This window comes from Nyctereutes procyonoides, unplaced genomic scaffold (assembly GCF_905146905.1).
Source record: "Nyctereutes procyonoides isolate TBG_1078 unplaced genomic scaffold, NYPRO_anot_genome, whole genome shotgun sequence".
Taxonomy (NCBI): Eukaryota; Metazoa; Chordata; class Mammalia; order Carnivora; family Canidae; genus Nyctereutes; species Nyctereutes procyonoides.
The window spans coordinates 7,182,133-7,209,850 of record NW_026575028.1 but is presented as its reverse complement, the minus strand read 5'-3'; the positions used below and the strand labels follow the sequence as shown (position 1 = coordinate 7,209,850).

General features: G+C 50.0%; 1 protein-coding gene across 1 annotated transcript in view; it reads left to right on the top strand.

Annotated features, from left to right (window-relative positions):
• VWF (von Willebrand factor) overlaps nucleotides 1–27,718 on the top strand; it is a 141,351-nt gene that overhangs the window by 23,066 nt on the left and 90,567 nt on the right. The window contains exons 7-13 of the mRNA XM_055315447.1: nucleotides 11,158–11,374; nucleotides 13,270–13,392; nucleotides 14,264–14,375; nucleotides 15,181–15,227; nucleotides 23,976–24,112; nucleotides 24,588–24,726; nucleotides 25,800–25,900. Coding sequence (XP_055171422.1) covers nucleotides 11,158–11,374; nucleotides 13,270–13,392; nucleotides 14,264–14,375; nucleotides 15,181–15,227; nucleotides 23,976–24,112; nucleotides 24,588–24,726; nucleotides 25,800–25,900 — 876 coding nt within the window. The remainder of the gene's footprint in view (nucleotides 1–11,157; nucleotides 11,375–13,269; nucleotides 13,393–14,263; nucleotides 14,376–15,180; nucleotides 15,228–23,975; nucleotides 24,113–24,587; nucleotides 24,727–25,799; nucleotides 25,901–27,718) is intronic.

The following is a 27,718-nucleotide window of genomic DNA, read 5'->3' as shown; positions in this document are numbered from 1 at the left end:
TGGGTAGGGAAGTGAGACAGTTCTCTTGGGCTGAGGGCAATGCCTGCAGAGTGACTCAGCTGCGAGCCCTTGCTAGCCAGCGCTCTTCACCATGAGGGGGTGAGTCCTTGGCTTTGAAGGGCATCCATTCCGCTCAGATATCCCCTGCGAGCCAGCTTCTGAGCAGCTCTACCTCCCAGCCCCCACCCAGGGAGCAAGCACACTGGTCAGCCCACGGGTGTCAGCCCTGATGGGCGTCTACAGGCCACTGTGGGCCTCTACAGTTCTGCAGAGAGATGGCAAAACCAAACCATAGGAGGCTAAGTACCTGCCCAGAGTCACCAGCTAAGAAGCAGCAGAATCAATTCCCTGTCTCTGGCTCCCCCTTGTCTGCTGTTCTGGCCACCTTGCCTCGGACTACTCATTATCTTTGCCTGTGGTCCTTGAGTTTTCCCTCAGGAGATGGTTTCCAGGATTCTTAGGGTTCCTTTCAGCTCTAGAACTCTGTGTGTTTCAGTGGATTGGGCTAGAGAGACAGTTTCCAGTAAGTCTTAATAAGCGTTCAGTGGATGGATAAATGCCGAGTCAGTGGTGTTATGTGTCTGGGGGTTAGGACTATCCCCATGGTATCCATCCCCCATCAGCAGCTTGCAGAAGTCCGATTTACCCAGCTCTGCAGGGAAGTAGAGAAACTCTAGCCCTCTCCTCCTCCAGGAGCAAAATAACACACACAAGTGTACACACACACACACACACACACACACACACTCCCCTACCTTAGCACAAGAGACCTTCTTTACTAGCTGGTTATCTGTGCCGTGTTATCCATTTTCGTGGAACAATCTGATCTTCTAAACCAAGGGCTTTGTTAGGCATTGGAAAATATTCTAGCTTGATGTTTAGTCCAGCTGCCTAGATGGTAAACACAATTTCCAGTTTATAAACAAGCACATTCCAAATGCCTCTTTTTCTTGGGTTTCCAAGATTTTAGTGGTACTAGGTTTCCGGCTTGTCTGTAAACATCTGTGTCACCTGGAATGTAGCCCGGTACTGGCAACCGGCTAAGGCCGACCAAGTTCTAACACCCGGGAGGAGGGTGTTGTGTGGAAGAGGATAGTTTACTCTTCTTTCCAGGAAAACTTTTGAAATATCTGGTGCTTGCCCCTAGATTTTTTTCTCATCTGTGGGCCTTGGCATTATGCTAAGGATATGGGTTTGGGATCAGGCCATTTCCTGGCTTTGTAACTCTGGGCAAGACACTTACCTTGTCTAAGGCTCAGTTTCTCCATACGTACAACAGACATAGGAAGAGTAACTGCTATGCAGAGTCACTGTAAGGATCAGAGAAGGAGAGTATGTGTAGAGTGTTTGGTGCGGTGGGGCTCAATTGCATAAGCTGTTCTTGTTATTATTAACTATTATTATTATTTATTGACTCCTGGCATCCTCCTGCTGTCATGATAGTGACACATGCATGAAGTTAGAAGGAGAGAAGTTTTTTTTTAGCTTTTATTTATTTGTTCATGAGACACACACACACACACACACACACACACACAGGCAGAGGGAGAAGCAGGCTCTGTGTGCAGGGAGCCCAACGTGGGACTCGGTCCCTGGACCCCAGGATCATGCCCTGAGCCAAAGGCAGACACTCAACCACTGAGCCCCCAGGCATCCCAGGAGAGAAAGTTCCTACTCACATCCACGCTGAGGGGTGGGTGAGGGAAGCCAAATTTTCTTCTGGAGCTGCTTGGTAACCCAAGCGGATTTCAGACTGAGTGTCCTCCAGGAATCACATGCAGCGAGGGGCAGGAAGAGAGATTTTGATCACTTCTGCTCTTTATTTCCTAACTCACTGTTTTGCAGCTGGCAGGTGGTTCACCCTGTCCTGGCTTCCAGTGTTCTCTAGGCAGGAGCAGGGTTCAAGACAGGGGTGCCTCCACGGAGAGGTGGGGTTGTGGGTAACACCAGTCCCTCTCATACTGAATCGACTTTCTGAGGGCCTGGGTTTTGTCTCACTGTATTTTGCAAACGCAGGCTGCGCAGGGTAAGTGCTGGACAAGTATTCTCCCCACCCTCGGAGTACAAAGGGCTCCCCTCACTTATCTGTAAGACGTGGGAGGGGAAGACAAGATTTTCAAAGGAGAACCTGATACAGGCTGGCCCATTTGGGGAGTGAGACTACAGGGTGGGGGGTAAGAATCCATGAGAGAAGCCTGGTTTGTCTCCAGGGGCACTTGCAGGAGGCTCCAGCTGCAGGCTTGCTACTCACTTTGTCTCCTGGGTGCGATGAAGTCTTACTAACCAGTGTCCTGGGAGCAGCCTGACAAACTGGTTACCAAGTTCTTAGTGCCTGGGCTGATAGACCTCCCAAGGCATGGGCTTCTTTAAGCTCAGAACTAGTGTCAGGTTGTTTACCTCAGCAGACAGACCTGGCTTTGTCTCAGCCAATCGGGTTGTGTTCCCCCAAGCCCGGAGCGCGCTCATAGGCCAGGAAGCACAAGGACTCATCTCCTGGGAGGTGATTAGTGCTGGCTTCAGAACTGTTCAGAGGCCTGCTGGGTCCCCGGGGCTCCCCCAGGGTTCAGAAGTCAGGTCTGGCAAATGGGCAGCACTTACAAGTGCTTGTCCTTGTGGCTGGAAGGACCATTTGCAGTGGCAGAGGGTTCTGGGGGGAAGATGACATTGACCTAAGAACTTTCTTGAGAGCCTGCGGAATCTATGCCCCCACTTTCTGGTGCTTTCCCTTCTTTCCAAGCTGGTAGCAAGGAGTCAGCTTATTCTGATCCAGGTCATATTACTTATACCTAGGGGATGAATGTTTCCTTGTTATGCCAACAAAACTCCCCTGAGCCTCTCTCCTGGGACTAAATAATGGCTTGTTTGATTGCACGCAGATTTACAGGTTTTTTTCCCCCCAGCTTTTGAAACAGAGGGCAGGACTGCTGGAGTCTGGACCTCAGAGTGCAGACCTAGTAATAAAAAGCCCCAAGCTCCAAATGCTCAGATAAGTGATGTTAATTTGCAAGTAACTCTATTACACAATGAACATTTTAAGAAGATTCTTAGGTTGCCTTATATATATTTTTTCTTTTTAAATTCCCATTCTGTTGGTCTGGATACTGACTGAACTTTATAAAGGGATCCTGGATCCTGTCCTTGTCCTCAGTCTTCACTACAACAGGAAGCCCAAGGCTGCAGCTAGTCCATCCAGTGCTCTTGCTAATTAGAAAAAGATGCCTCTTCCTCAAGGCACTTTACCACTGCCTGTTGGAAAATTGCCATAATAAACATTAGACATGTGCATAGAATGTATAAATACACGTGTGTGGTGTCTACAGTGGGAAGGATAACCTCTCCACATGTTGCCACCATGCACTGGGGTGACCTGCAGACCTATTCTTTTTTTTATATATATATATTTTATTTATTTATTCATGATAGACACAGAGAGAGGCAGAGACACAGGCAGAGGGAGAAGCAGGCTCCATGCAAGGGGCCCGACCTGGGACTCGATCCCAGGACTCCAAGATCACTCCCTGGGCCGAAGGCAGGTGCTAAACCGCTGAGCCACCCAGGGATCCCTTGCAGACCTATTCTCAGTGGCCAGGACCTTGACTTCACTTCCACTGGGAAATGCTACTGCTGCAGCCATCCTCCCCCCCAGGATCACCTCCCCGCTCCCACCCTGACTGGGAAGGTCATCTCCTGCTTTTGCTGTTGCCATCTGAATGTGAGGACACTTTTAGGCCTCCAGGCGGCCCAAGAATTGTCTCTGTATGCCTCCCCAGAGTTGGTCCTCAAGATGACCAGTCTTTCTTAAGAAGATTGAGGATGCCACTGATCATTCGGCCGTCCAGTGGTCAATTGCCCAGTGGCAGCAACAGCCTCAGGCAGGTGTCTGCATCTATGATTCATCGATGTCAGGAATCATAGGCTTATAATAACTCAGAGGGGCAGTGAGCCTGTGTGCTTGTGGCGGGATGGGGGTGACCTTGACCAGTGTGCTTTCAGGATCTAGCCTTATAGCAGAGATCAGGGGCTGCCACAGGGTTTTAGAGATCTCCCCCTGCCCCCTCCCTCCCATCAAGTAGTACTTATCTGTCAAACCCTTGAGGAGGGTCAGATGAGGTTCTAGTACTCAAGCTTTGAGTTCAAATGCCTTCCTAACATAACATTTTCACAATCCTTTAACAAAATATTCCTTAAGTGGCTTTCTTTCCCTCTCCCTTCCCCCTGGTGAGGCAAGAATCCAATAGTGCCCATTCATACATGTTTATTGAGACATTCTGTGGGGCTTGGGTGACACTAAACTGCACAGGTTGGACCTGCAGTCTTGTTCAAGGGACAAACACCTACGGGAAGCTAAACAGCCATGAAAATGAACAACATAAATGCCATCCTGGGTCAGTAGAATTGCCAAAAGAACGGTGAGTGGTATGGTGGCTCAAGGGATCAGCTACTAGCATGGAGCTGATGGATCTTTCCTTCCTGGGAACAGGATGAGTGGAGAGGTTCCATCTCAGGGCTTGGACAGAGCCCAGAGTGTCTGGGGATAATGCTTGGCCCTTGTCTTGCCGGCCTGCTGAGACCTGCCCTGATCCCTGACAATTGCTCAGATAGCTCCCAGGAGACCAGGGTAGAGGGTAAGGAAATTCCTTTGGGATACGGGGACTGACTTCTGTGACACATCTACTATTACCCTACTTCTCATGAGGGCTGTACCCCAATCATCTCAGATAGAGGAATGTCTAACTCTGCCAAAAAAACCCCACATCCATTTGGTGGAAATCTATCAACCAGTTTCATGGGGGCTTTGTAAGCCAGATCTTGGAATGTGGGTGGGAGTCCCAGGCCAGCCAGAAGATATAAATAGAATCAGCAGCCCTCCCCCATCCATCCTTTGCTGGCTGACCAATGACAAACTTTGCCCTGCCACGAGGATGAATTCTTAAACCCACCACTCTGGACCTGTTCAGGCGCCAGGCGCCTCCAGACCTCCTCCAGTGGCCGTAGCAGGGCACCCACCCCAGGGCTGGAAAGATCAGGGCTTGGATGAACAATCTTGCACTTTATATATTAGCTTCTCCTTCCTTTGTTCACTTCAGTCCTAGGAATGCCCCCTCCCTTCTCCTTTGTCAGCTGTTTGGGAACAAACACAATAGCTAAGCTTTAGATCTCCTGCCACTGCTTTTTCTCCTCCCCAGCCCCTGGCCCCTCTGTGGCTGGGGATATGTGCTGCTTTTCTCTTCCCACCCCCTTAGAACCAGCTCAGCATCTCCAGGGAAGAGGCCTGGACTTCTTTAATGAACTGCAAATGTGATTAAGTTGGGCTGCAGTTGGGTCTGCACAGCCACCCAGGCAGGGTGAAGTCATGGGCTGACGGAACTGGGGCTGGACCCTCCTCTGGCAGCACAGACAGAGATGAAGGAAGACAGAAGCAGCTGATGCTGGGCCCTGGAGTCAGGGACATGCTGGAAGCGTGCACGTGAGCTGACTGGCGCTCGTGTCCCTGCACAAACAGTACAGCAGAGAGCTGAGTAGAAGCCATTCTCGAGCTGTGTGGCTGCTGTTGACAACAGGCCAACGACAATCACTATAAGCCCTAGATTGCCTTTCTTGTATCAGGTCATTTAGTTTTATTTTGCAGCAACCAGCTTCTGTAGGTATCACCGTCTGTGTTAGGGTTAGGTCCTGCTGTGAGTGACCGGCCACCTACAGTAACAACGGCTTATGTGACATAGAAGTTCATTTCTCTCTTGGTGTAAAGAAGCTCGGGTGGGACATCCAGGGCCAGCACAGGAAGCCTTGGTGTCAGATCCAGGGTCCTTTGGTCTTGTTTCTCTGTTGTTGTTGTTGGCATGGAGCTTCCACTTCATGGTCCAAGATGGCAGCTCATGCCCCAGGCATCACAACCATATCCCAACAGTGGGAAGAGAAGGGGCTGAAAAAGAAGTACCCTGCCCTGTAGGGGATGTGGCCTGGAACGTACCCCATGATCCTTCTGCTTATATCCTACTGGGCAAAACTTAGTTGTGGCTACTCCCAGCTGGCTTCTTTACAGGGGAGGAAACAAAATGCAGACACACACCTTGGAAGTGATGGGGTTGGGACTGTAGTACAACCACGCTTCTAAAACCTGTGCTCTATCTGCTGTATTACAGTTGTCTAATCTGGTGTGAGCAAACAGATGGGGAGGGTGGGGGCAGGGACGAAAACCATGTAAATTGTGGTCTGGTGACAGGTGACTGGCGTGTGGGTTGGAATCAGGCTTTGAACCCTGCTCTCTACAGTAGTTTGTAAACTACGTAGTCTGATGACCCCCTGACACTCTTAAAAATAATAGAAGATGTGAAAGAGATTTCTCTATGGATTACCTATTGATGATGAATTTGGATTATCTTCTGATATGTACTATACTAGATCATAAAACTGAGACATATACAACATACTCATTTAAAAAAATGAACACATTATATTTAACAAGATGGTATCTTTTAAATAAAAGCAAGTAAAAATTCCAAACAGAAAACTGGGTAGAGAGAAGAATGGCATTGTTTCACAGTTTTGCAAATATCTTTGCTATCTGGCTTAAGAGAAATCAGCTGGAGTCCCACATCAGTGTCTGTAGTCAGTCTGTGGTGTGATCACTTATCATCATGGAGCCTCTGGATAATTCCACTGTGCACTCATGACAGAGTGAGAGCCTAAAGGCCAAATAACATCTTAGTATTATTATAAAAATAGTTTTGATCTTCTGGAGCCCTGGAAGGATCTTGGGAGTCTATAGGGGGTTTCTGGACCAACCACACTTTGTGAACTACTGACCTAGGAATGCTTTCTTCTCTCCACACCTCAGTTTCCCAATCTGAAAGACTGTTTATCTTGCCTTTCTCTGAGGAGCTGTGTGTTCTCTGAAGGTGTTGCAGGCTTATGCAGGGCCAGTGTGTGGGAGCGGGTGCCAAGGTGGTCTCTGAAACAACTTCATTTGTTCAGGGGACATTGATGATGTGTGAGATGGGGAGCAGGGGTGGAGGGATGAGCTGGAGAGTAGCAGGATCACATCCTGGAAGACCTGGCTCTGCAGCCTATCTAAGGAGCTAGAAGTTTGCCCTTTAAGCTGAGGTGGGAATAGTCATATTTGCCTTATTTACTAACTTGGGCACATGCTAGAGACCTTGAGGCCACACGTCCAGTGTTTGTTGAGTGAAGGTTTGGTTGCCTCCTACCTGCCAACGTCTCTCCCCAGGGTCTGAGAGGACACGATGTGGGCCCCATCTCGGACTTATTTGTCTCAGGACCTGGCCTGGCCTGGCAGGGCTACCTGCGGTGGAGCAGGGAAGGCCGGGAGGCAGAGGTAGCAAGCTAGATGTGCCACCATGCTCCACCATGAGGCCCTTGGACTGTGGTTTCCCCAACAAGCCAATTTCAGGCCAGAGCTGAGCAGAGGAAGACCGGAGAGCAAGACGGGAAGACAGACTTTTCCGTTTGTCTCTGTTGAGAAAGAAATCCTAGCCAGATTATCAGGTGCACACATAAAGGCCAAAGGCATTGTTCTAAGGAGGGAGGTGGCTGTTTCTGCAGAAATCCACTCCCATCCTGCAGGCGAATAAGCAGAAAACACCCTTCTTGCTATAGCTTTCTGTAAACCATTTAATATCTCAAGGGACCTCCCAGGAAATGTGCTGGAGCACTGGTCCCACTTTTCCTCTGAGCAGGGAACAGACAGATTTGGGCCAGCTGGAGACGGGCCATGCAAGACTCTGCCCCATAGTGCTCTCAAAGTGGAAGGGGATGCCTGGATTCCTGGGTCTCTTCTTTTCTCTGGTTGACGGTGTGCTGTGCTGGTGAGAACCCTAGATGCCTGGTCCCTGTCCCTGTGGGAGTGTCCTGTGATATGGCCAGACCACTGTCCTACAGCCCAGGTGATGGCAGCATCACTAGAAAAAACTCATGTGTTGCCTTTTTGTTTTTTGTTCCAAGTTGTGAGTAAAAAGAAAGTTAGGCAAGGGCCTGAGCATCTGGCCCTCTCCGGGGACACTCTTGGATGCCCTTTCAGAGTCCAGGAACATCACTTTCTGAGGGGCATATCTCATGGGGTAGGCAATGTAGCAGAATGGAAAGAACTGGACACAGGCCTCAGCCTCCTCCTCTGAGCCTTAGGAGAGTCTGAGACCTGCCTATCGCAAAGAAGAGTGGGTCCCTCCTCCATCCCCCCACTGGAAAGAAACCCACTTTGGTTGGGAGCAGTGTGAACCTCTCAAATAAAAGATTAATGAGAGCAGCCCCTCTGTTCACTGCAATGTCCTTAAGATACTAGTAAAGTGATCATGTTATCATGGCAACCATTTGTCCCTATTTAGCCCAGTCTCCCCCAGGCGGATACAGGGGGTCAGGGACAAAGATGCCCTCTGTCCTGCTGCTGAGCTGCCTGCCATTCTGGAGGACAAGCCTACTGCAGGAGGGACAGTGGAAGGGACCTCTCTGGTGGCCAGGAGATCCTCGGTGATGATACGGAGTCATCATTTTTTTGGTGAAACCTTTATCCGCATGATTTCATTCAATCTCCACTCTACCATCTCATCATGTAGGAACTGTCATCCCTATTTGACAGAGGAGCAGGGCTTAAGAAAATAGCCCAAGGTCACACAGGTGGAAGAGGCAAAACTCAGATCCGGAGCCGTGAAGTTATAATAAGTCCAGGGCAGGACTCTTCCTGGCACGTTCTTCAGAAACCTCGGGTTCACCTGTGTAAAATACCTGGGGTGGCAAACGGCAAGACCTCGGTGGCCAGGGTCCCCTGGTCCACTACAGTGGGTCTTCATTCATCGATTGGCTTGCTCAGGGCACGAAGTGCCTGTTGGGATCATTCCCATGTTACTCAAGGACACCCCTCTCCAGCGAGGTGCGGAGATATGCCTCAGTCCCCATCGCCAGGAGGTGGCAGGGCCGGGCTTCAGCCTGCGGTGGCTGTGGAGTGTCCAACCTGATGGCAGGTAAGCCAGAAAGGTGGAGTCGTGGAGGGAGCAGCCGCTCTCAGCTGCTGGCTTCCGAGATGAGGAGCTGCTCGCGGTCTTTGCCCGCAGGTCTGTAATCCCCCAGCCCAGGCGGCTGTGGCTTTTCTGACAGGTGCAGCCACACCTGACCGCTTGGGCACCCCGTGGGGCCCTGGGCCTCCTTCTGAGGCCCCCACACCCAGGCCTGCTGTGAACTGGGGCAGCTGTGACATTCTGCCTGCTTCCTAGTGCTGATGCCAGACTCTGAGTCCCTGTGGGCAGGGCATGGATTTTCCCGAGGATGCAGCTTATCCCTGGTGTGGCCAGGGCGCTTCTTGTAGGTGGTGAGCCGCACTGGAGCAGACCGCTGTCCCTCTGGGCTTTCCATGGTCCCTCCATGCAAAAGAGCCTCGCAGTCCTGACCCCTGGCTCTTGGTTGCTCTGGCCATCCTTCTGTACGGTTTGAGCAGATCGATTTCCTTCCCTTCGAAATGGAACTTTTCTTCCCTCCTTTTTACTGTCCCCTTTACTCACACTGATTTACTCTGATTTATCCTTCAAGGCTCAGCCTTCCATTTATTTTATTTTATTTTATTTTTAAATTTTATTTTATTTTATTTATTTTTTTCAGCCTTCCATTTAAATGCTCTTGCACTTCTTTCTACTTCTTTCTTTTTGGCTGAAGGTTTTTTTTTTTTTAAATTTTTATTATTTACTTACTTATTTTTAAAAGTAGGCTCCATGTCCATCGTGCGGCTCAAACTCACAACCCTGAGATCAAGAGTCACGTGCTCTATGGACTGAGCCAGCCAGGCACCCCCTCAACTGAAGGTTTGAAGTCTGTTCACCACCTCTCTGCTCAGGGAGCATGTCTATGCATAAAAGGGCTGATGCCCCAGTGGCGGGGGGTGGGGGGAACCTGTGGTGACAGTACTGTACTGTGTCAAGTCCCAGACGCGTCATTGTTCCATCTACCACTAAGAAAAGCTGAGGAACAGAGAGAAGAAAGCAGAAAATAATGGAGAGAGAGGGAGAGAAATCACAGCGGGAGGCCTATTATCAGGGTTGGTGATTATTCAACTCAGTGACCTGATTTCCTGTAAAAATATAGTAAACAAATTAAAAACTAATCCTTTTATGCATTCTATAGATTCTCTTTGGGGTTTTGTATTAGTCAATATTCTGATGCAGAGAAGAGATTCCACTTTAGACAATTGGAATAAAAAGGATTTATTATAGCAGCTAGATGGCTTACAGGTTATTAAAGTGGCTGAATAAAAATCTGTAGGAGGGGATTCCAGAATCCATTCTCAAGTCTAGAAGAAAAACAGCTGCTGCCAATTGAAGTGTAATATCAGTTGGAAGATGCACTCCAACTTCAGAGACTTATTTTGTTACATAAAGAAAACTTTTATTTGCAGCAAATAAGGAGATCATGGGGAATGACTTCCAAAACTGTGACTCCCAACTTCAGAGATTTTAAATTGCAAAAAAAGAAAAAGAAAATGTGCATTTAGAATCATTAAAACACAGAATGCAGAGATGTTTACAAGTACAATATGTAGGAGTGTTTACCTGGCAGAGGATCTCCAGGACATTTCTGAGAATCCTAGCTAGAACTGATCCCGTCTGCCACCAGGAATCACCTAATGAACATTTGGAAAACCTGTCCCTGAACTCCACCCCAGATGCACCGAATTTGGATTTCAGCAGTGTTTGCTTTATGAAACTCCTTGTACCATTTCCTCCTGTATGGTGGGGAAGACCCAGTCGGGGAGAAGAGGAGGCTAGGTCAGTGGGAAGTAGACATCGATGACCATTCCTTGATGGCCTGGGTCGGTGCCCAGCACCTTTCTGCTCTGTGCTTGCCTAGGATCCCCCCTGCTGCTGCTGTCCAGAGGCCCTGGGCTCTGCATGTTCAGGGCTCAGTCTGGGAAGTAACTTTAGTCTCCAGCCACTTCTTGTAGCATGAGTTCAACATCTTTGCTTTGATGGATACAACTGTTTAATTTGACAAATGTTGACAAGCACCTACCCGGTGCCTGTGTGATGGAGCTTCCCTGGTCTTCCTGGCGGGGCTGGCTCTCCACGGAGCCACATTCAGGAAGGCACTAATCCAACGCACTGTCGAGCCAGGGCTGCATGGGTGCTGTCCTCACTGCCTGGCTTCTCGTTCCTGCAGGTCCTGTGGGAGCAGTGCCAGCTCCTGAAGAGTGCCTCGGTGTTTGCCCGCTGCCACCCGCTGGTGGACCCTGAGCCTTTTGTCGCCCTGTGTGAAAGGACTCTGTGCACCTGTGTCCAGGGGATGGAATGCCCTTGCGCAGTCCTCCTGGAGTATGCCCGGGCCTGTGCCCAGCAGGGGATTGTCTTGTACGGCTGGACCGACCACAGCGTCTGCCGTAAGTCAGTGGCCCACGCTCCCAGCTGGGGCTGAGTGCTGTCTGTCCTGGGGTGTCCCCAGGGAAGCCCTTGGGCTGTATCACCATCCTGAACCTTTGCCACACCCCAACTGGCCAGTGCCTACAGGGCCGATTGTGCCTGGGCCACCTGATCACGGATGGCTGGCCCACAGGGGGCATCCCTTCCCTTAAAGGCTATGGCTGGGAAGGCCTTCCTGGGCCTGTCCAAAGCCTCTGTTCTTTTTTTTTTTTTAATTTTTATTTATTTATTCATGAGAGACACACAGAGAGAGGCAGAGACACAGGCAGAGGGAGAAGCAGGCTCCATGCAGGGAGCCTGATGTGGGACTCAATCCCCAGGCCCCTGGGGATCACGCCCTGGGCAGAAGGCAGATGCTCACTGCTGAGCTACCCAGGTGTCCCCACTAGCCTCTGTTCTAAGCCAAGCCTCCCTCAGCATCTGTGACTCCCTCCAGAAATCTATTCCCTGGACTCGGAAAACCTTTCCCTGCCTTTGGGGGAGATCTCAGTTGTCTTGATTTCAAGTCACGTCTTCACCGCCTGCTAGTCTGAATTGATGAGGAGCAGGGAGTTGTCCACACTGTCCCTGGCGGCGTGATCTTGCAGAGCTTGGCGGGCTCTCAGTATATGAGCCCTTCTCTTTTATTAAACCACCCTTTTCTCCTCCTGGTAGTGCAGTGCTCTCCTTTACATCCACCTGACCTCGTGACACCTGTGGTTTGGATCTCCCAATCTCCCTAGGTCCCTAGTCACTGTCATTGTCACCATCCCCAAATTATCGTAATTATGTAGGATCTTCGGTGGTTATCTTGTAAGGACACTCCTCTCTCCCCAGACTTTCCATGGATCACAAGCCATGCAGAGGGACAACCTGGAATAATTACACAGGTCATTCTGGCTGATGGAGACAGAACAGCCAGCCAAATATTTACACCACACACATGTTTTTCAGTGTGTGTTTTTTCAGCTTATAAATTAGAGCTTTTATCTTTGCTGTGGGGGTGTGAGAAGGTGGCTATTAGCAGCTGGTTTCTCCTCTGTAAGATGGAGTGGCTGTTTTTCTAGGTCTTTGAAGATAGGGTGGGGGGAGATGCCTGGTGGCATCCTGGAGAAGAAGAGGTTTAGAGCAACGGTTTGATGTTGTGAAGCTCAGGAAAGATCATCGGTATGTTGCGGTTCTTGAGCTGCTCTAAGCATCAATCAGCCATAGGGTTGAGACACAAAGGAGGGGAACCAGTTCTTGCCCAGGAGGTGCTGGGTTCAGCGGTGGGAGGACAGACACCTAGGTGAAAAGGTTCTGAAGATAGTCCTGCAGCACAGTAGAAAATAAATATGGAACATGTCACCCATGCAGGGTAAGTGGGCATGGATGGTGTGTACCCTGTGCTGGGCGGGGCCTTTGACTGAGGCCAATTTCATGAGGAAGGGGAGCCTTCAGAGGAGGGATGTGATGGAAGATACCACTTACCCTTTGCTTGGCCCCAAGAGGACATTTATTTTAACCCAGAGGAGTTTGGTATTACCTCGAGAGGGTTTTAGGTGAAAGGACAGAGCATAGGGGAACAACAACAACAAAATACCAAGCCGTTCGTGGAAAACAGATGACCTGGGGGAAGGGATGGTGGTCCCAGGTGACCCTGCTGAGTCTTAGCCCTACAAGATGGAAGATGTTCCTTCAGGGGAGGGGTGGTTGCAGGGTGGTCTTGGAGGGCACATTGGCCATTGGGTTGCCATTGGGGTGGAGATGGTCCCTGGTGCCCTGAAGACAGAAGGGGGTAGACGAAAGAGCATAGAGGGTCTGAGTATGGTGTGGCTTATGAGGTCCTCTCTGGGAAGGAGCTGCTCTTGGGAGATTCTTGGGTCTTTCGTTTCAGGACCAGCATGCCCTGCTGGCATGGAGTACAAGGAGTGCATGTCCCCTTGCATCAGAACTTGCCAGAGCCTTCATGTCAAAGAAGTGTGTCAGGAGCAATGTGTAGATGGCTGCAGCTGCCCCGGTAACAAACTTCTCACTTTATTCACAAATCCGAGACCTTTTCAGTGCCCTTGGCTTGGGGAAGCCAGATGAAGGCCATTTGTGTTTGTTGCCCATTGCTGAAATCAGAAGCCTTTTATTTATTTTTAAGAAGTCTTTGTACCGACTGATCGGGATGGAGCTGGTGTTTATTTTTAATTTCTGTTTTCCCGTTGTACTATATCCATGAAAGCGCATGTGTCTAGGAAACAGAAGGACAGGCTGGGCTCCGACAGTGACTTTGTTTGGGGAGCACGTGACCTGATCTGAGTAGAAACAAATCCTCAGTTGAGTGTCAGGGAACCGGTCTGGGCGAAAGATATTTTAAAATGTCTCCTGGGTTTGCCATTTGACCTCAGCTGAAAAAGAACTTTGCACTAGAAAGTTTTTCTCAGGAGGGGCCATGTGGGCTTTGGTGGAAAATGCTGTTTAATTACTGAGAGTGAGGCCTGTGTGTTTTGACTAATGGCTTCCCCACTGGAAGATCTTGAACACAACTCTTGCCTCCTTTCGTCATCTGTGCCAGGAGATTAATAATGCTGTCTTTTTCATTGCATTAATGTGAAAGGTAAGGGTCATACAACAGGTTCTTCAAGTGTGCTGGGAGAAGCTCTCGGCCTAGACTCATGCCTTCATCACTGGTGGACCTTGGGCAAGGCTCTTTCCCCCAGTTCTTTGCCAAAAGAGAGATGAATAATCCCCCTCCCCCACTAATGGGAAGGAGCTACATCACAGAACAGGTTCTTTGAGTTTCCTGCAGAAGTCCAAAGCTGTGATCACCCACAGGGATTCTGTAGCTCTGAGATGAGTAATGATGATAAGTTGAGTCTTTGTCTTGATGCCCTTGAACCCAGAGGGCCAGCTCCTGGATGAAGGCCACTGCGTGGGAAGTGCTGAGTGTTCCTGTGTGCATGCTGGGCAACGGTACCCTCCAGGCGCTTCCCTCTTACAGGACTGCCACACCTGGTACCTGGGGCTGCGCTGTGTGGTCTGGGAGGGACTGTGGTGGGGGGCGGATAAGAAGAGGATGGCAGGAGAGGCAGGTGCAGGTGCAACAGGATCAGTCTGGGCAGAGGGACAGGAGGGAGAAGAGTTTAAGATGCCAAGGTGGGGCAATCCATGAGGAGGAGGAAGGATGGGCTGAGAGGAGGGGGCGGGGAGGAAAGGACCATTTACATGCAAACATTGTCTCTAGCTTCCCTCCAAACTACGTTTTAATTAATGAGTCTTTCTGAAGAAGGGCTATATGACAGCCACCACACCACAGGCGGTTCTCTCCTTGAAGACATAAGTGCTCTTGTTCCATCTCCAGGCCTCTTCCCTTTGCTGTCTTTTCCTGCTGGGCTGTCTTCCAGGAGCCTCCATGGGCTGCCCAGTGGGGGGTCTGCATGGTACACCTTTCAGCAGTCCTCTCTTCTCCTAGCTGTATAGGGGGTGAGGTGGGGGGTTGGAGGTGGGGAGGGCAGCTGGGGGGTAGGAATTTCATTGCTCAGCTGCTGGGTGGATTTTCAGGAACTTTGGGTCCTCTAGGTTTTCCTCTCATCTCTCCATCAGGGTTTCTCCCCTTGGCCTTAACTCCAAGACCCCTCTCTCTGGCCAAAGCCCTGTGCTCTTCACCTTCAGCCTCGTAAAGATCCCCCTAGTACCAGCTCCTTTCTTTTTCCCAGATCTCTCCCTTGGGGGGCTGTAGGATCTGTGATGGGCTCTAGATCTGTTCATGTGCTCTTGTGTTTGCACGATGACCCATGACCTGTGCTTCTCTCCCCAATAGCATTTGCCGAAATAGCCTGTGGATCTGCAGCAATGAAGAATGCCCAGGTAGGCCACCTTCCGCTCTTCTCCTCCCTTCTCGGAAGGGAACTAACGGTATGTCGCTGGGTGGCCGAATCTCAAGGCAAAGAGAAGGCGGCCTCTGCACAGGCTGGATACAACCCCCTGACCACAGCTCTGACTTTGGATCCCAGCTCTGCTACCCGCCTCACGGGGCCAGCAGAGGGATACCCTGCATAGCTGAAAGGCAGAATGCACCTGGGCTCAGGTTTTATTGTCCTTTTCTTCTCACCTGTTTGCTCAAAGGATTATGGTTCAGTGAGCTGTAAGAACGAGAGGGGTCACAGTCTACTAAACAAAGATGATGCAAATCCTTTGGAAATTAAGAGGAAGAAGGGCCAGGTGATTCTTTATGTTCAAAGTGAGAAGTTTCTGGAATGTCTGACAGGAAGATCTTAGAATGGCCTAGGAGCTAAGAAAATCAGACCTCCAAATGATTTCTTCTACCTCACTCCCTCCCTGGAAATCTCTTAGGAAAAGTTGCTTTATAATCTCTGCCCTTTACTTGGTCTTCTCTTTGGCCCCAAATCTATTCTGTTTGCTGCAAACTTTGCCCATCTGAGGCTCCCTTCTGCCTCACCCTCCAATAACCCTGGCTCTTCTCCTGATAATTTTCCTCTTTGTAATCACTCACACGGTGTTTGCTATGTGTTAGGCTCTGTGAAAACACTTTACACATGGCCTATGAGGCAGGTACAGTTTATTCTAGGTTTACAAAAGAAGAAGCAGAGCCAGAGATTACATAACTTCCTCAATGTCACACAGCGGTAAGAGACAATGACAGGACTCAAACTCACAACTATCTGATTGCTGCTTTTGCCCTTAGGTTTACTCTCTTTCCTTGATCTATTCCTTTGTAGGTATGTCTTTGCCATCCTTCATGGGCTCTGGAGAGGTCCCATGTTTATTTAAAGGCCAGCTCAGCCTCAGCTCTTATGCAGGATACTATTTTTTGAGTTCCCATGGGTTATAGAGTACAATAAAAAAGCTGCAAGGCAAACAGCCGGCTAACGGGCTCCCCTCCCTTTAGCCCCAAGAGGCCATTTGGCTTTGGTGGGCTGATGGGGCTTGAACATGGGTACTGGGATCATATTTGGGGCCTGTTGGCTGGAGGATCACTTAGGACCTTGCCTAGTGCCCACCACATTGGGAAAATTCTGGAACTAGATCAAAAGTGGGCATTAGGGCTAGGTCAATTAGTCTACCAGCCAGTTTACCTTCTATGCAATTTTTAAAGGAAGCGTGAAGAACAAAAGATTGTTCTTCCAAGGAATATTAATGTTCCAATTTAACATCATCCCACCCTGTGAAAAACCTAAGCAACCCTTCGAAAGACATGAAGTTGTTGCCAATGACTTAAATAAAAGTTAATGTCTAAATAATAAGCGTTCATTGTATAAGATCTGTGAGCCACAATGGATGGAATTAGGAATTTGTTTATTGTCTTTTGTTAGACTACCAGATTAGGAATTCTTTCTTTTCTTTTCTTTTTTGTTTTTTTTTTTTAAGATATTTATTTATTTGAGAGAGAGCGAGAGAGTAGGGAAAAGGCAGAGGGAGAGGGAGAGAGAGAATCTCAAGCAGACTCCCCATCAAGCACAGATCCCTATTTGGGGCATGATCCCACAACCCATGAGATCATGATCTGAGCCAAAATCATGAGTCCAATGTTCAACCAACTAAGGCACTCAACCAACTAAGGCACTCCCAGATTAGGAATTCTTAATAACTACTTTCTATATGGAGTATCTTCTACCTATCCATCTATCTGTCCAACCAACCAACCAACCAACCAACCAACCAACCAACCAACCAGCCATCCATGCAAACCTCTATCTGTCCATCCATTCAACCATCCATTGCTCTTCTAACCATCCATCCAACAATGATTTGAACACTCACTATGCATATGATGGAATGCTTGGTCTGGGGCAGATAATACAATCCTCTGGTATTCAGTTCAAAACTTAGAAGATAGTTTTGCCAAGGATGTAAGAAATTTTCTTGATGCCTTGATGGAAATATAACCAGTTCCAACTCTACTGCAGTCTACTGAGTGGTTTGATATTTTGCCAACACAGTCACTAAGCTCTTCCTCTGTATATTCAAAGCCTCAGCTCTGACCCTCTTTTTCTAGTTCTGGAGTTTAGTTGGTCATCTCCCACTCCATTTCTACATGTAGCACATAGGCATATTTCCATACCTTGCCATGATTCAGCTGTAAGGGGGGCTGTCTTATGCCCCCAGTGTGACAATTGCTGGTAGAGCTTCTGATGGGAAGGTTCTGGAAGGGGATATGCTTGACTCTGCTAGCATAGCAAAGAGCAAGCTATGGTTTGCCCACAATCCCTGCAAGAGCTGACATTGTGAATCTTAGAAATAGAGAGGGGTTTTGATTTTGATTCTCTTGGGTAAGATGAGAGTGTACTGGTCGTCTATTGTTGTGTAACAAATTACCTCAAACTTAGCAAACAGCAAACATTCATTATCTTACAGTTTCTGTATGTCAGGAACCTGGGTATGGCTGAGTCTGGCCCAAGATTTCTCATGAAGTTGCAGTCAAGTCTTTGGCTTGCACTGTGGTCTTATCTGAAGGCTCCATTGCGACTTTGAAGCTCAGTCATGTGATGGTTGGCAGGCCCTGGCGCCTCACCATGTGGACCTCTTGTGAAGGGATGCCTCGTGACATGATAGCTAGCTTCTTCTAGCGTGAGTGACCTCAGAGAGAGTGAGGGAGAGCAGCCAAGACAGAAGCCATGGTCTTTTAAAAACCCAATCTCTGAAATGACATCCTTCACTTCTGCTGTATTATATCTACTAGAAATAAGTCAAAGTATCCAGTCCATGTTCAAGGTGAGGGGATCACACGATGTCATGAATACAGGAGGTGGGACCATGGTGGGGAACATCTTAGAGGCTTCCTGGCTCAGGGAGTGTGGTGGATGGGGAGTGGGAGGGAAGAGAAATTGCCCAAAAGAGCATCAGGGGGAGGATATAGAGCATATATGGGGAGGGCTGGAGCTTAAATACTCCTGGGTAACTTCACTGCCCTCTGTATTCCTCTGTTCTTGTTAGGAGTTAGGGCAGCTCCAAGCAAAGCCGTGGTTTCCCCCAAACTTCCCTTTCTGTAACCCCAAGCCTCTCTTCCTCTTCCTTTCCTCTGCAACACATACTTCCCAGAAAAGTTCTGCCAATTTGGTTCCCATCAAACTGTAAATGTTTGGGCAGGGTCAACGAGGGAGGATCATGCTTATCGACAGGGACTATTCCTCGAATAAATAAAGCCCTGGTTAGTATTTCAAACTCCTGATGCAAGAGTGTGGAAGGTTCTCTTCTGCAGCTGGAAAGGTGTGAGTGGAGGGTTTCTCGTTTGCCCATCCTATGCACATGGACAGGTGGCGTAGCAGAGGCCTGGGGGCCTGGGTGGTGGACTTGCTCAGCCTGGCCGGAATTCCAGTCCCATTTCCCAGCTAGGTGACTTCTAGCAAACCACCTGATCATTTGCAGCCCCAGTTTCCTAATCTGTGACACAGGGGTGATAACAACGGCTTCATCTGGAGGAAGCTGTTACCTGACACAAAGTAAGCACTCAATAAACTTTAGCCGTCTTCATCCCCGCAGCCCCTGCAGCCTCATTCAGCAGGATCAGGGAAGGACTGAGACACAGGCAAGCACCCAAAGGAGTCTGGCATGGGGAGGGCTGGTGGGGTGCACGGTGTGGCTGGGGCTGTCGGGGCAGGCAGGAGAGTCAGAGTCTGGCCGTGGGGCAGGGGAGAGCCTTGGTGTAACTTATTACTCATCTGGTTCTGGGTAACTTCTGATGCATTCTAACCCAGCCCTGTGATTCACCTTTAGGATTCAAGCTGTTCTGAAGCCTTCGGGAAGACAGACTTGCACACTGGCTATAACAGAGACAGTGAGCAGGGCCAATGCCTGTCCAGTGAGAGCAGGCACTCCTAGGTAGCTGGGCTCACCTGGGGAATCTGAGTGCCCAAGTTCATGGAAACTCTCCTGGTGCCTGCCCCAGCCAGTACTAGGTTTTTTGGAGTCACATCAGTCCTCCTTCAGGACAAGCCAGTGTACCACCTTTAGAAGCCAGGGCTCTTCAATAAATACATTTATTATTATTATTTTTTAAAGGCATCTGGGTGGCTCAGTTGGTTGCGAGTCTGACTCTTGGTTTTGGCTCAGGTTATGATCTCACAGTCATGAGATCAAGCTCCACGCCAGGCTCTGCACTCAGGAGGGTGTCTGCTTGAGATTCTCTCTCCCTCTCTTTGCCCCTCTCCCCATTGTCTCTTTCAAATAAATAAATGAAATTTTTTTTTTATGATAGTCACACACACACAGAGAGAGAGAGAGAGAGGCAGAGACACAGGCAGAGGGAGAAGCCGGCTCCATGCACCGGGAGCCCGACGTGGGATTCGATCCCGGGTCTCCAGGATCGCGTCCTGGGCCAAAGGCAGGCGCTAAACTGCTGCGCCTCCCGGGGATCCCTAAATAAATGAATCTTAAAAAAAAAAAAAAAAAAAAAAAGAAGTAGAGGAAGCCAGGGCTTTTCTCCACTCAGTCTCTATATCCAGACTCAGCTGTACAGATGCCCCTTGGAATAGGCCTGTGTATGCCCAGGCTCAGAATGACTCAGGCTGGGCCCTCACAAAATCAGGCTTATGAGAAACTGCAGGAGCCAACCCATGAGGCAGTGTTGGGTGGTCTCAAGTGCTTTGGGCTCTGAAGTCAGACAGAATGCCCGCATGCAAATCCCTATCTGAGGACCTTGAGCCTTTGGGTGAGTTTTCCTCTGTGGTTTACTCTCCTGATCTGTGAACTAAGGGTAATGATGACTGCTTCATGGAAGCAGTAAACAAGATGTACTCATGGAGCACTTAGAAATGCACCTTGCAAGCACCTGCATGGCTCAGTCAGTTAAGCGTCTGACTTTGGCTCAGGTCATGATCTTAGGGACTCGTGACGGAGTCCCACATCAGACTCCCTACTCAGCAGGGAGCCTTCTTCTCCCTCTCCCTCTGCCCCTCTCCCTCTCGTGTTCTCTGACTCTCTTTCTCTCTGTCCAATAAATAAATACAATCTTAAAAAAAAAGTATCTTGCACATTTGGTGGAGATCATGTTATTGTGATTTAGAGGCAGGCTTTGGTGCAAACTTACGTTGGGGGAGTCTGTGTTGCTTTGCTAAGGGCCTGGGGGTTGGCATTTCTGTAGGCTGCCAGAACAGGATGGAAGCAGATGGGCTGAACAGAGAAGCCCTGTGGAGGACTCACTTACTGCAAACAAAAGGGTTTATTTTAGAAGAGGTAGTGTGTTTCCATCAGATGAGAGATTTCTTTCCATTTTCTTCAAGACGACAGATCTTTATTCACTTATTGGGTCTGCTTTAATTTCTAGCTGTTCTGCTTTTATTTTTATTTATTTATTTTTAAATATTTTATTTATTTATTCATGAGAGACACAGAGAGACGCAGAGACATAGGCAGAGGGAGAAGCAGGCTCTCTGCAAGAAGGAGGGGCTTGATCCTAGGACTCCGGGATCATGACCTGAGCCAAAGGCAGACCCTCAACTACTAAGCCACACACCCAGTTGCCCCTGTTCTGCTTTTTATGCTATTTTAAGAATCACCTCTTCAGTGATTCACCACACTTCCATTGCCCACCTTCTCCATCAGGTGGTGGGCCAGCTGTTGTGGGGAGCTGCCTTTTACTGGTTGACCAACTATCCGACTGGGAATGTCCTGACTGTCATGCTCTGGGCAGAGACTGGGTGACTTGCCCTGTAGCTTTTGTTCTGGTCAATTCTAGCTCCTGGGGCCAACTCCTAGCCCAGCAACTTCCCCATCTGTGTTCTTGGGTTTCCTGTGCTCTCAGTTTCGTCCTCAGTTATACCAAGTCAATAAACTAAATGTAGTATTTAGACTTGATTCCTGAGGCACTTCAGAACACAGGTCAGTGGGGGTCAGAGCAGGAAATCAGATCGGACAATTAGATTCTAGCTCTGAAAGTTTTGCTGGTGAATGTTTGTACATGTTTGTACATTGACCCATCTTTTCCTAGGTCTTGTCAGAGCTGATGCAGGTCCACTTTCATACTCAGATAAGAGCGCTCCTGAGAAAACAGAGAAAGGTCAGGGGAAGAATTCCCACCCACTTTATTGCCATCGGGTCAAGACATTAGACACAAAGGGCCACCCCACTCTGTTTGCAGGATGATGGTGGGTTCTGAGAAATCGCTGTTTTAGAAAGGCTTTCCTGTGACCCCATGGATTTGGAATTTCAGCACATTTACAATCAGCTGGGATGACCTTTGCCCCCACCTTCCTGCCTGTGCTACTCTGCCTTCCATGGATGGTGACTCCTCACTCTTGCTCCCCTTTGGGGGCAACACAGTGGGAAGACTGTTTCTACAAGCTGTTCCTACTTCAACACTTCTGACACCAAATGTGTGTGGTTTTTCCCCAAGCTAACCAAATCTTCGATTTCTGGAAACCAACTGGGTGTCCTATAGTTCAATTCTGACACTAACGACCAGGAATCAGTGCAGACCCAGCAGGTTAAGGGCTCGATCCCCTCAGACAGCCTGACTTCAGATGCTGATCACAAGTACTGGGTTCTCAAGGTGCCCCCATCTGTCTGGCTTGGCTACCAGTTGGGGGTTCCCACAATGCCTGATTCAGGGTCAGTAATTTGTGAGAGTGGCTCACAAAACTCAGGCATTTTACTTATTATTACTGGTTTGCTATGAAGGATATTATAAGGGATACAAATCAAAAGCCAGATGAAGCGATGCATGGGGCAAAGACCAGAAGTGTCCTGAGCACAGGAGCTTCTGTCCCTGTGGAACTGGGGTGTGGCCACCCTCCTGCTTGTGGATACATTGACGAACCCAGAAGCTTGCCAAGTCCTCTTCTTTAGGGGTTTTAATGGAGGTTTTATTACACAGGCATGATGGATCATCAATCCTCAGCCTCTCTCCTGTCCCTGGAGTCTGGGGGGAGGGGCGCGGGGTGCTGAAAGTTCCAACTCTCATCTTGCCTGGGTCTTTCTGGTGAGCAAGCCTCCCTGAAGCTACTACCCAGGGGCCCACCAAGAGTGGTTTCATTAGAGCAAAAGATGCTCCTATCACCCAGGATATTCCAAGGGTTTTAGGAGCTCTGTGTCAGGAACCAGGAATAAAGACTATATTTTTTATTATCACAGAGGGTGATGCTGACAATGATCTGGGGCCTCCCTAATTTCTCCTAATTTCTTCTGGGCTGAGTGTAGCTTCCTGTCCCAGGAAGAGGTCAGCCGCCCTGGGGGGACAGTCGGAGGACACTCATAGTATGCTGAGGCTCTTCTCCCTGGCCCTGCCTTCCAGCACACACCGAAGGCAGGACCACACCTGGATGCAAAGCTATGCCTGCCGTGCCCTTCAGTGCTAGTGTGGGCCTGAGGCGGCAGGTGGAGGGGGCCTGTGGAGCTTATCTTTGATAGATGAGCGGCTGGAATCTCTCTGCTGCCTCTGAGAACCCCCTGATCATGTGACGGAGCCAGCATCAGCCCTGGGGGGTGGGCCGAGGTGGCACTGGCTATAATACCCTCTTAGGCGGAACTTGAGGTTTAGACAGGATTAGTGCTGTGGAGAACAGGTGTCTGCAGTTTGGAGGTCAAGGGTGGCTGGGTGGGAAGGAGGGCCCCCTACTTTTACAGAATGGCCATGGTGTGTGTCTATATTTATTTTTCTAAAAAGTAGAAGGCCCAGATGGGAGGAAATACATAGAAGGAGTTTGGGAAGGGATCCAGATGCCCGCTTCAGCTTCAATGGGCCCATTGTAGTCTCTGGAGATGGGATTGCCCTGAGCTGGGGTGGGGCCTATAGGGGATCACTGGAGACCCTGGCAGAGGTTCCCCCCCGCCCACCCCACATGGACACTCTCCAGGATGTGTGGTCACTGGTTGGAAGTGCACAGGGCCAGCCGCATGGCTGGGTTGTGGTCTAGGGGAGGACAGAACAGGGTCAGGTGGAGGGTGAGCTGAGGGCTCTGCAATGGGGAATGATGAAGGGGAGTCCTCGTACCCACCCACAGATGTGTCAGCCTGAGCTAGGGAACTGGCTTGGGTGGTGGTGAGATCATGGGCAGATGGCCTCCTGGCCCCCCATTGGCCCCAACTGAAGTCACAACATTGACTTGCCCATGAGAAGGCCTTAGAGCGGCCCCTCGGCTGCGGGGCGAGGATGGCGCCCTGGCCCCTGCCCTGCTGAGCATGCCTGTCTCACCCCCCCACACCCCCTGTTCTCCATCTGGGCTGGCCTTTCTGCCTGCTTGCCTCAGAGGCCTCTCCTGGGTCGGGCCATGCCTCAGAGCCCCCCACAACAGCAGTGCAGAGAAAGGCCTCCCCCAGCAGAGCCAGAACCTGTGGGGTGGCGGTGGGGAAGGACTGGGAGCCACCCTGAACTGGGAGCTCAAGCTGCGGCTTGTGTGTGTGGCTGTCACTTCTCTTGGTTGTCCTTTTGGTAAGTGAGGCATTGAGCTGAAAATCCACCTCTGGCCTCTTGTGGTGTGAGGTCTGGGACCTGAGTTAGAGTCCCCCCCGTCGAACTCGTTTTCAGACTGGGGTGTGGGGAAGGATGCCTGTGGCGTTCCACAGGAGGTGCCCGGTGTGCCCATGCATCCCTCCTTTGCCGCCCCAAGGGGAGCCCTTCCCCTCCTCCTGTGTTTACTGCCTTCCTCTGTGTCCCTTCAGGCGAGTGTCTGGTCACAGGACAGTCCCACTTCAAGAGCTTCGACAACAGGTACTTCACCTTCAGTGGGGTCTGCCACTACCTGCTGGCCCAGGACTGCCAGGACCACACCTTCTCTGTTGTCATAGAGACCGTCCAGGTGAGCTTGACTGCCACCAGTCAGGAGGTGGGGATGGGGTGGGGGCAAGGTGGTCCTAGCTCCTTTATGAGCTGCTGTGCTATGTGCTAGACCAAGCTCCTCCAGAGACTGGAACGAGGAGGGAGAAATCTAGGGTGCACATGGCTCCCCTTGAGGATTGAAGTCCTAGTGCTTCTTTGGAACCACAGGCCCAAGCAACAGGAAGACAGCCAGAGGCCTAGAATAAAGACCAGACCTGGCCAGGGAAAGGGTGTGGGGAGCTGCGGGGCTTGGGGATGTGGGGCTTTGGGCTTCGTCCTGGGATGCCTCCAGGGGGGCCTACTCACTGAGACCATTCTGGGAGAATAGAATTGTTTCTCCTAATGAGGCCTCGGACTGTCTGGGCTTGCGCTCTTTCTCTGAGTAAGTGGGTCCCAGGCTGGGGCGCTGGGCAGGGGGTTTGTGGTAACATCACCCTGGGCGCCCCTCTTGGCAGTGTGCCGATGACCTGGATGCTGTCTGCACCCGCTCGGTCACTGTCCGCCTGCCTGGACATCACAACAGCCTTGTGAAGCTGAAGCACGGGGGAGGAGTCTCCATGGATGGCCAGGATATCCAGATTCCTCTCCTGCAAGGTGCGTTCCCTCCTCCTCCACTGGGGCCTGGGGCTGGTCCAACTCACCCCACAGAGCCTCCGCCCCTGCCCCTCAGCCATGCTAACTGCCCACCTCTTCTGTGAGGAGAGCTATCTGTGGAGGGATGGTTATTCTCAACATGCATCCTTGCAAAGAAGGAAAGCTTCCTGAAGGAGGAGGGGGAGTGGAGGAACTGTCTGGAGGCAAGGGAGCTTTGCTCCAGGCCAGGGAGAGAGGGTAGAGGGGCAAAGGGGACCAAGAAGATTTGGTTTGAGCCAAAGGGATGAGTTGAGGGTTGGGCACAACAGTACTGGTTCTGCTTTGAGGTGGGAGAGGAGCAGAAGCTGATGCGGGGAAGTTAGAGGGTGGCTGGTGGTGGGTCAGACCAGAGCCTGTCATGGGGCAAAGCCAGGCGACCCCTGTGACCTGTGGGAAAAACTTATCCAGTGAATTTGCTGGGTGGCCCCACACCCTTTTGGTAGCATAATTGCCACCTTCACCTTCAAAGTGGCTCTCAGAGCCCTCTGCCTTCTTGCCTGTGACCTCCGTGGACCGTGTGGCCCATTATCCTGGCATTACACATAGCAGGTCCACTTGTGTTTAATGCTGTGTGTGTCTCCCCAGGAGGTACCTTCCCCCAGGGCAAGAGGTATGTCTCCTACCTCGTTTCCAGTGAGAACTGCTGCATTCAGCTCTGCATGCAGCATGGTGCAGCCTAGAAGTGTTGTGCAAGGGCGGCAGGGGTGGGGAATGGGCTTCAGTGGGGGGCCAGCTCCTAAACCAAGGATGCAGAGGAGCCTCTGCCGCCCTCTTGTGCCAGTAGAGTGAATGGCAAGGCACAGCTGGGATCCCGGGGCTCCTTTCTAGGGAAGGCTGTTTGTACTAAACTCACCTGGATTATCCTTCCTCTGAAACCCCCTTATGTCTCATGGACATCCCTATCTGTCCCCAGCTCCTTGATTTCATTGTTACAGTCCTTTGTGAGAGACTCTGTCTCTCCCCACGACACATGGGCCTGTCACCACCTTGCCCTCTCGCTTCGGGGCCTACACCCTGTCCCTGCCCTGTTCCAGGTGACCTCCGCATCCAGCACACTGTGATGGCTTCCGTGCGCCTCAGCTACGGGGAGGACCTGCAGATGGATTGGGACGGCCGGGGCAGGCTGCTGGTGACGGTAGGTGCCCTCCCAAACACTGCCTCCCTGCCGCCTGGGCCTTACAAAGTGCCTCTTGTGCTCTGGCAGAGTGGCTTTATGTGGTGGGAGAAGAATTCCTCTCTCCCTGGGCCCTGCGCCCCCAGAGTGAGGAACAGGCCTCTCTTGTTTCGGAAAGACTGGTGTTTGTTGTCTCTAGGACCCCGGTTTGCCCTGGGGCTTCTGGCTTCTGGGGCTCTGGGACCTCAGGGGCTTCCAGAATGGGTGGACAGAGCAGCAGAGCCGGGCCAGCTCTCTGGGCAGGGCCTTTCCTGCTAGACCAGTGCCTCTCATGTTTTGGTCTTCAGACGCCATGGTACGCTTAAAAATTCCTGAAGACCCCAATCTTTTACGAAGGTTATAGCTGTCAGTATTTATCATATTAGAAATTAAATCAGAGACTTAATATATGAATTTTATGAATTCACTTAAAATTACAATAATAACCTATTGCACCTGAAACTAATGTAATAATATATGTCAATGACACTGCAATAAAAAACCCTAAGCAAAAAATGACAATAAAAAACCCACTACATGTTAATATAAACAGAATTTTTTCTTGAAAAATAGCCATGTTTTCCGAAACAAAAATAAGTAGTGAGAATACCATTGTTTTACATGTCTGCCAATTTCTTTAATGGCTGGCTTAACAGAAGACAGCTGGAGTCTCGCATCTACTTCTGCGTTCAATCCTTTGCAACATCATGTGTCATGTAGCCTCTCAAAAATTCCACTGCACACTTATAAGAGAATGAGAGGGGAAAAGCCAAATAACGTTGTTGTGTGATTAGGAAAATAGTTTTGGCCTCATGGACACCTTGAGAAGACCACACTTGGAGAACTGCTGCCCTAGATCATTCCTAGGATCTCTGGGGAATCCCCTCTGGTGCCCCAGGTCCTGTGTGCCATAAGTCCTTGGTATAATCCTGTGGTGGGCATCTGGGCATTCCTGATGAGATCCTGGTTTCTTCTGCCTCATGACACCATATTCTTTCCCTTGTCATAGAGTTCTGGAGAGAGTTCCATATTAGTGACTTTCCTCTCTTATCTGAAAAAAATCAACCTTATGAACACAGACCACACAGCAGGAAGATTTTGGGAGAGTTTCTTGTCAGCCTCTCATTTGCAATTAGAGATAAAATCCCTTTCTGAAGCAAGAAAGAACTCACCCTGGGTCTCATGGTCATTTGCTTACAGAGTGAGGACCAGAACTCAGTCAGGTCTTCTGACTCCCTCACCTGCTGTGCCCTGGTCTTCAGGGAGGGTGCCCCCTACCCTGCCATCATCCATTCCACCTTCTCTGTAACTTCCCATATCACAGAAAGGGTGCTCTTGATGTGAAGGCTGAGGTTGCTCTTGAGTCAAGCCAAGGGGACTGAAGGGACGGGGGAAGATACATCTTAGTGGGGGGATAGTGTGACAGCAGACCCGAGGGGTGACCAGAGGGACTCTGGGGGGCATGAGGTCACTCACAGTCTGGGAATGAGGGCAGAAGAGAGGGCGCTGAGGCATGGATGAGGAGAGGGAAGACATCATGGATTTCACTGCTCAGCTGGGGCCTGACCTTGACCTCTGGCATTACCTTTCAGCCTGTGTCCTCAGGAGAGCCTCATTCATTCATGAACTTAATCATTCGTTCAATCATTCACTCAACACACATCTAGCGAATGTCCGCAGGCACCATTTGAGAGGCCTAGGTTACAACTGTGAAACAAAACAGATAAGAATCCCTGCCTCGCTTCACTTACATTCCCCTTGGGGGAGACAGACAGTAAACAAAACCAACCAATAAATTAT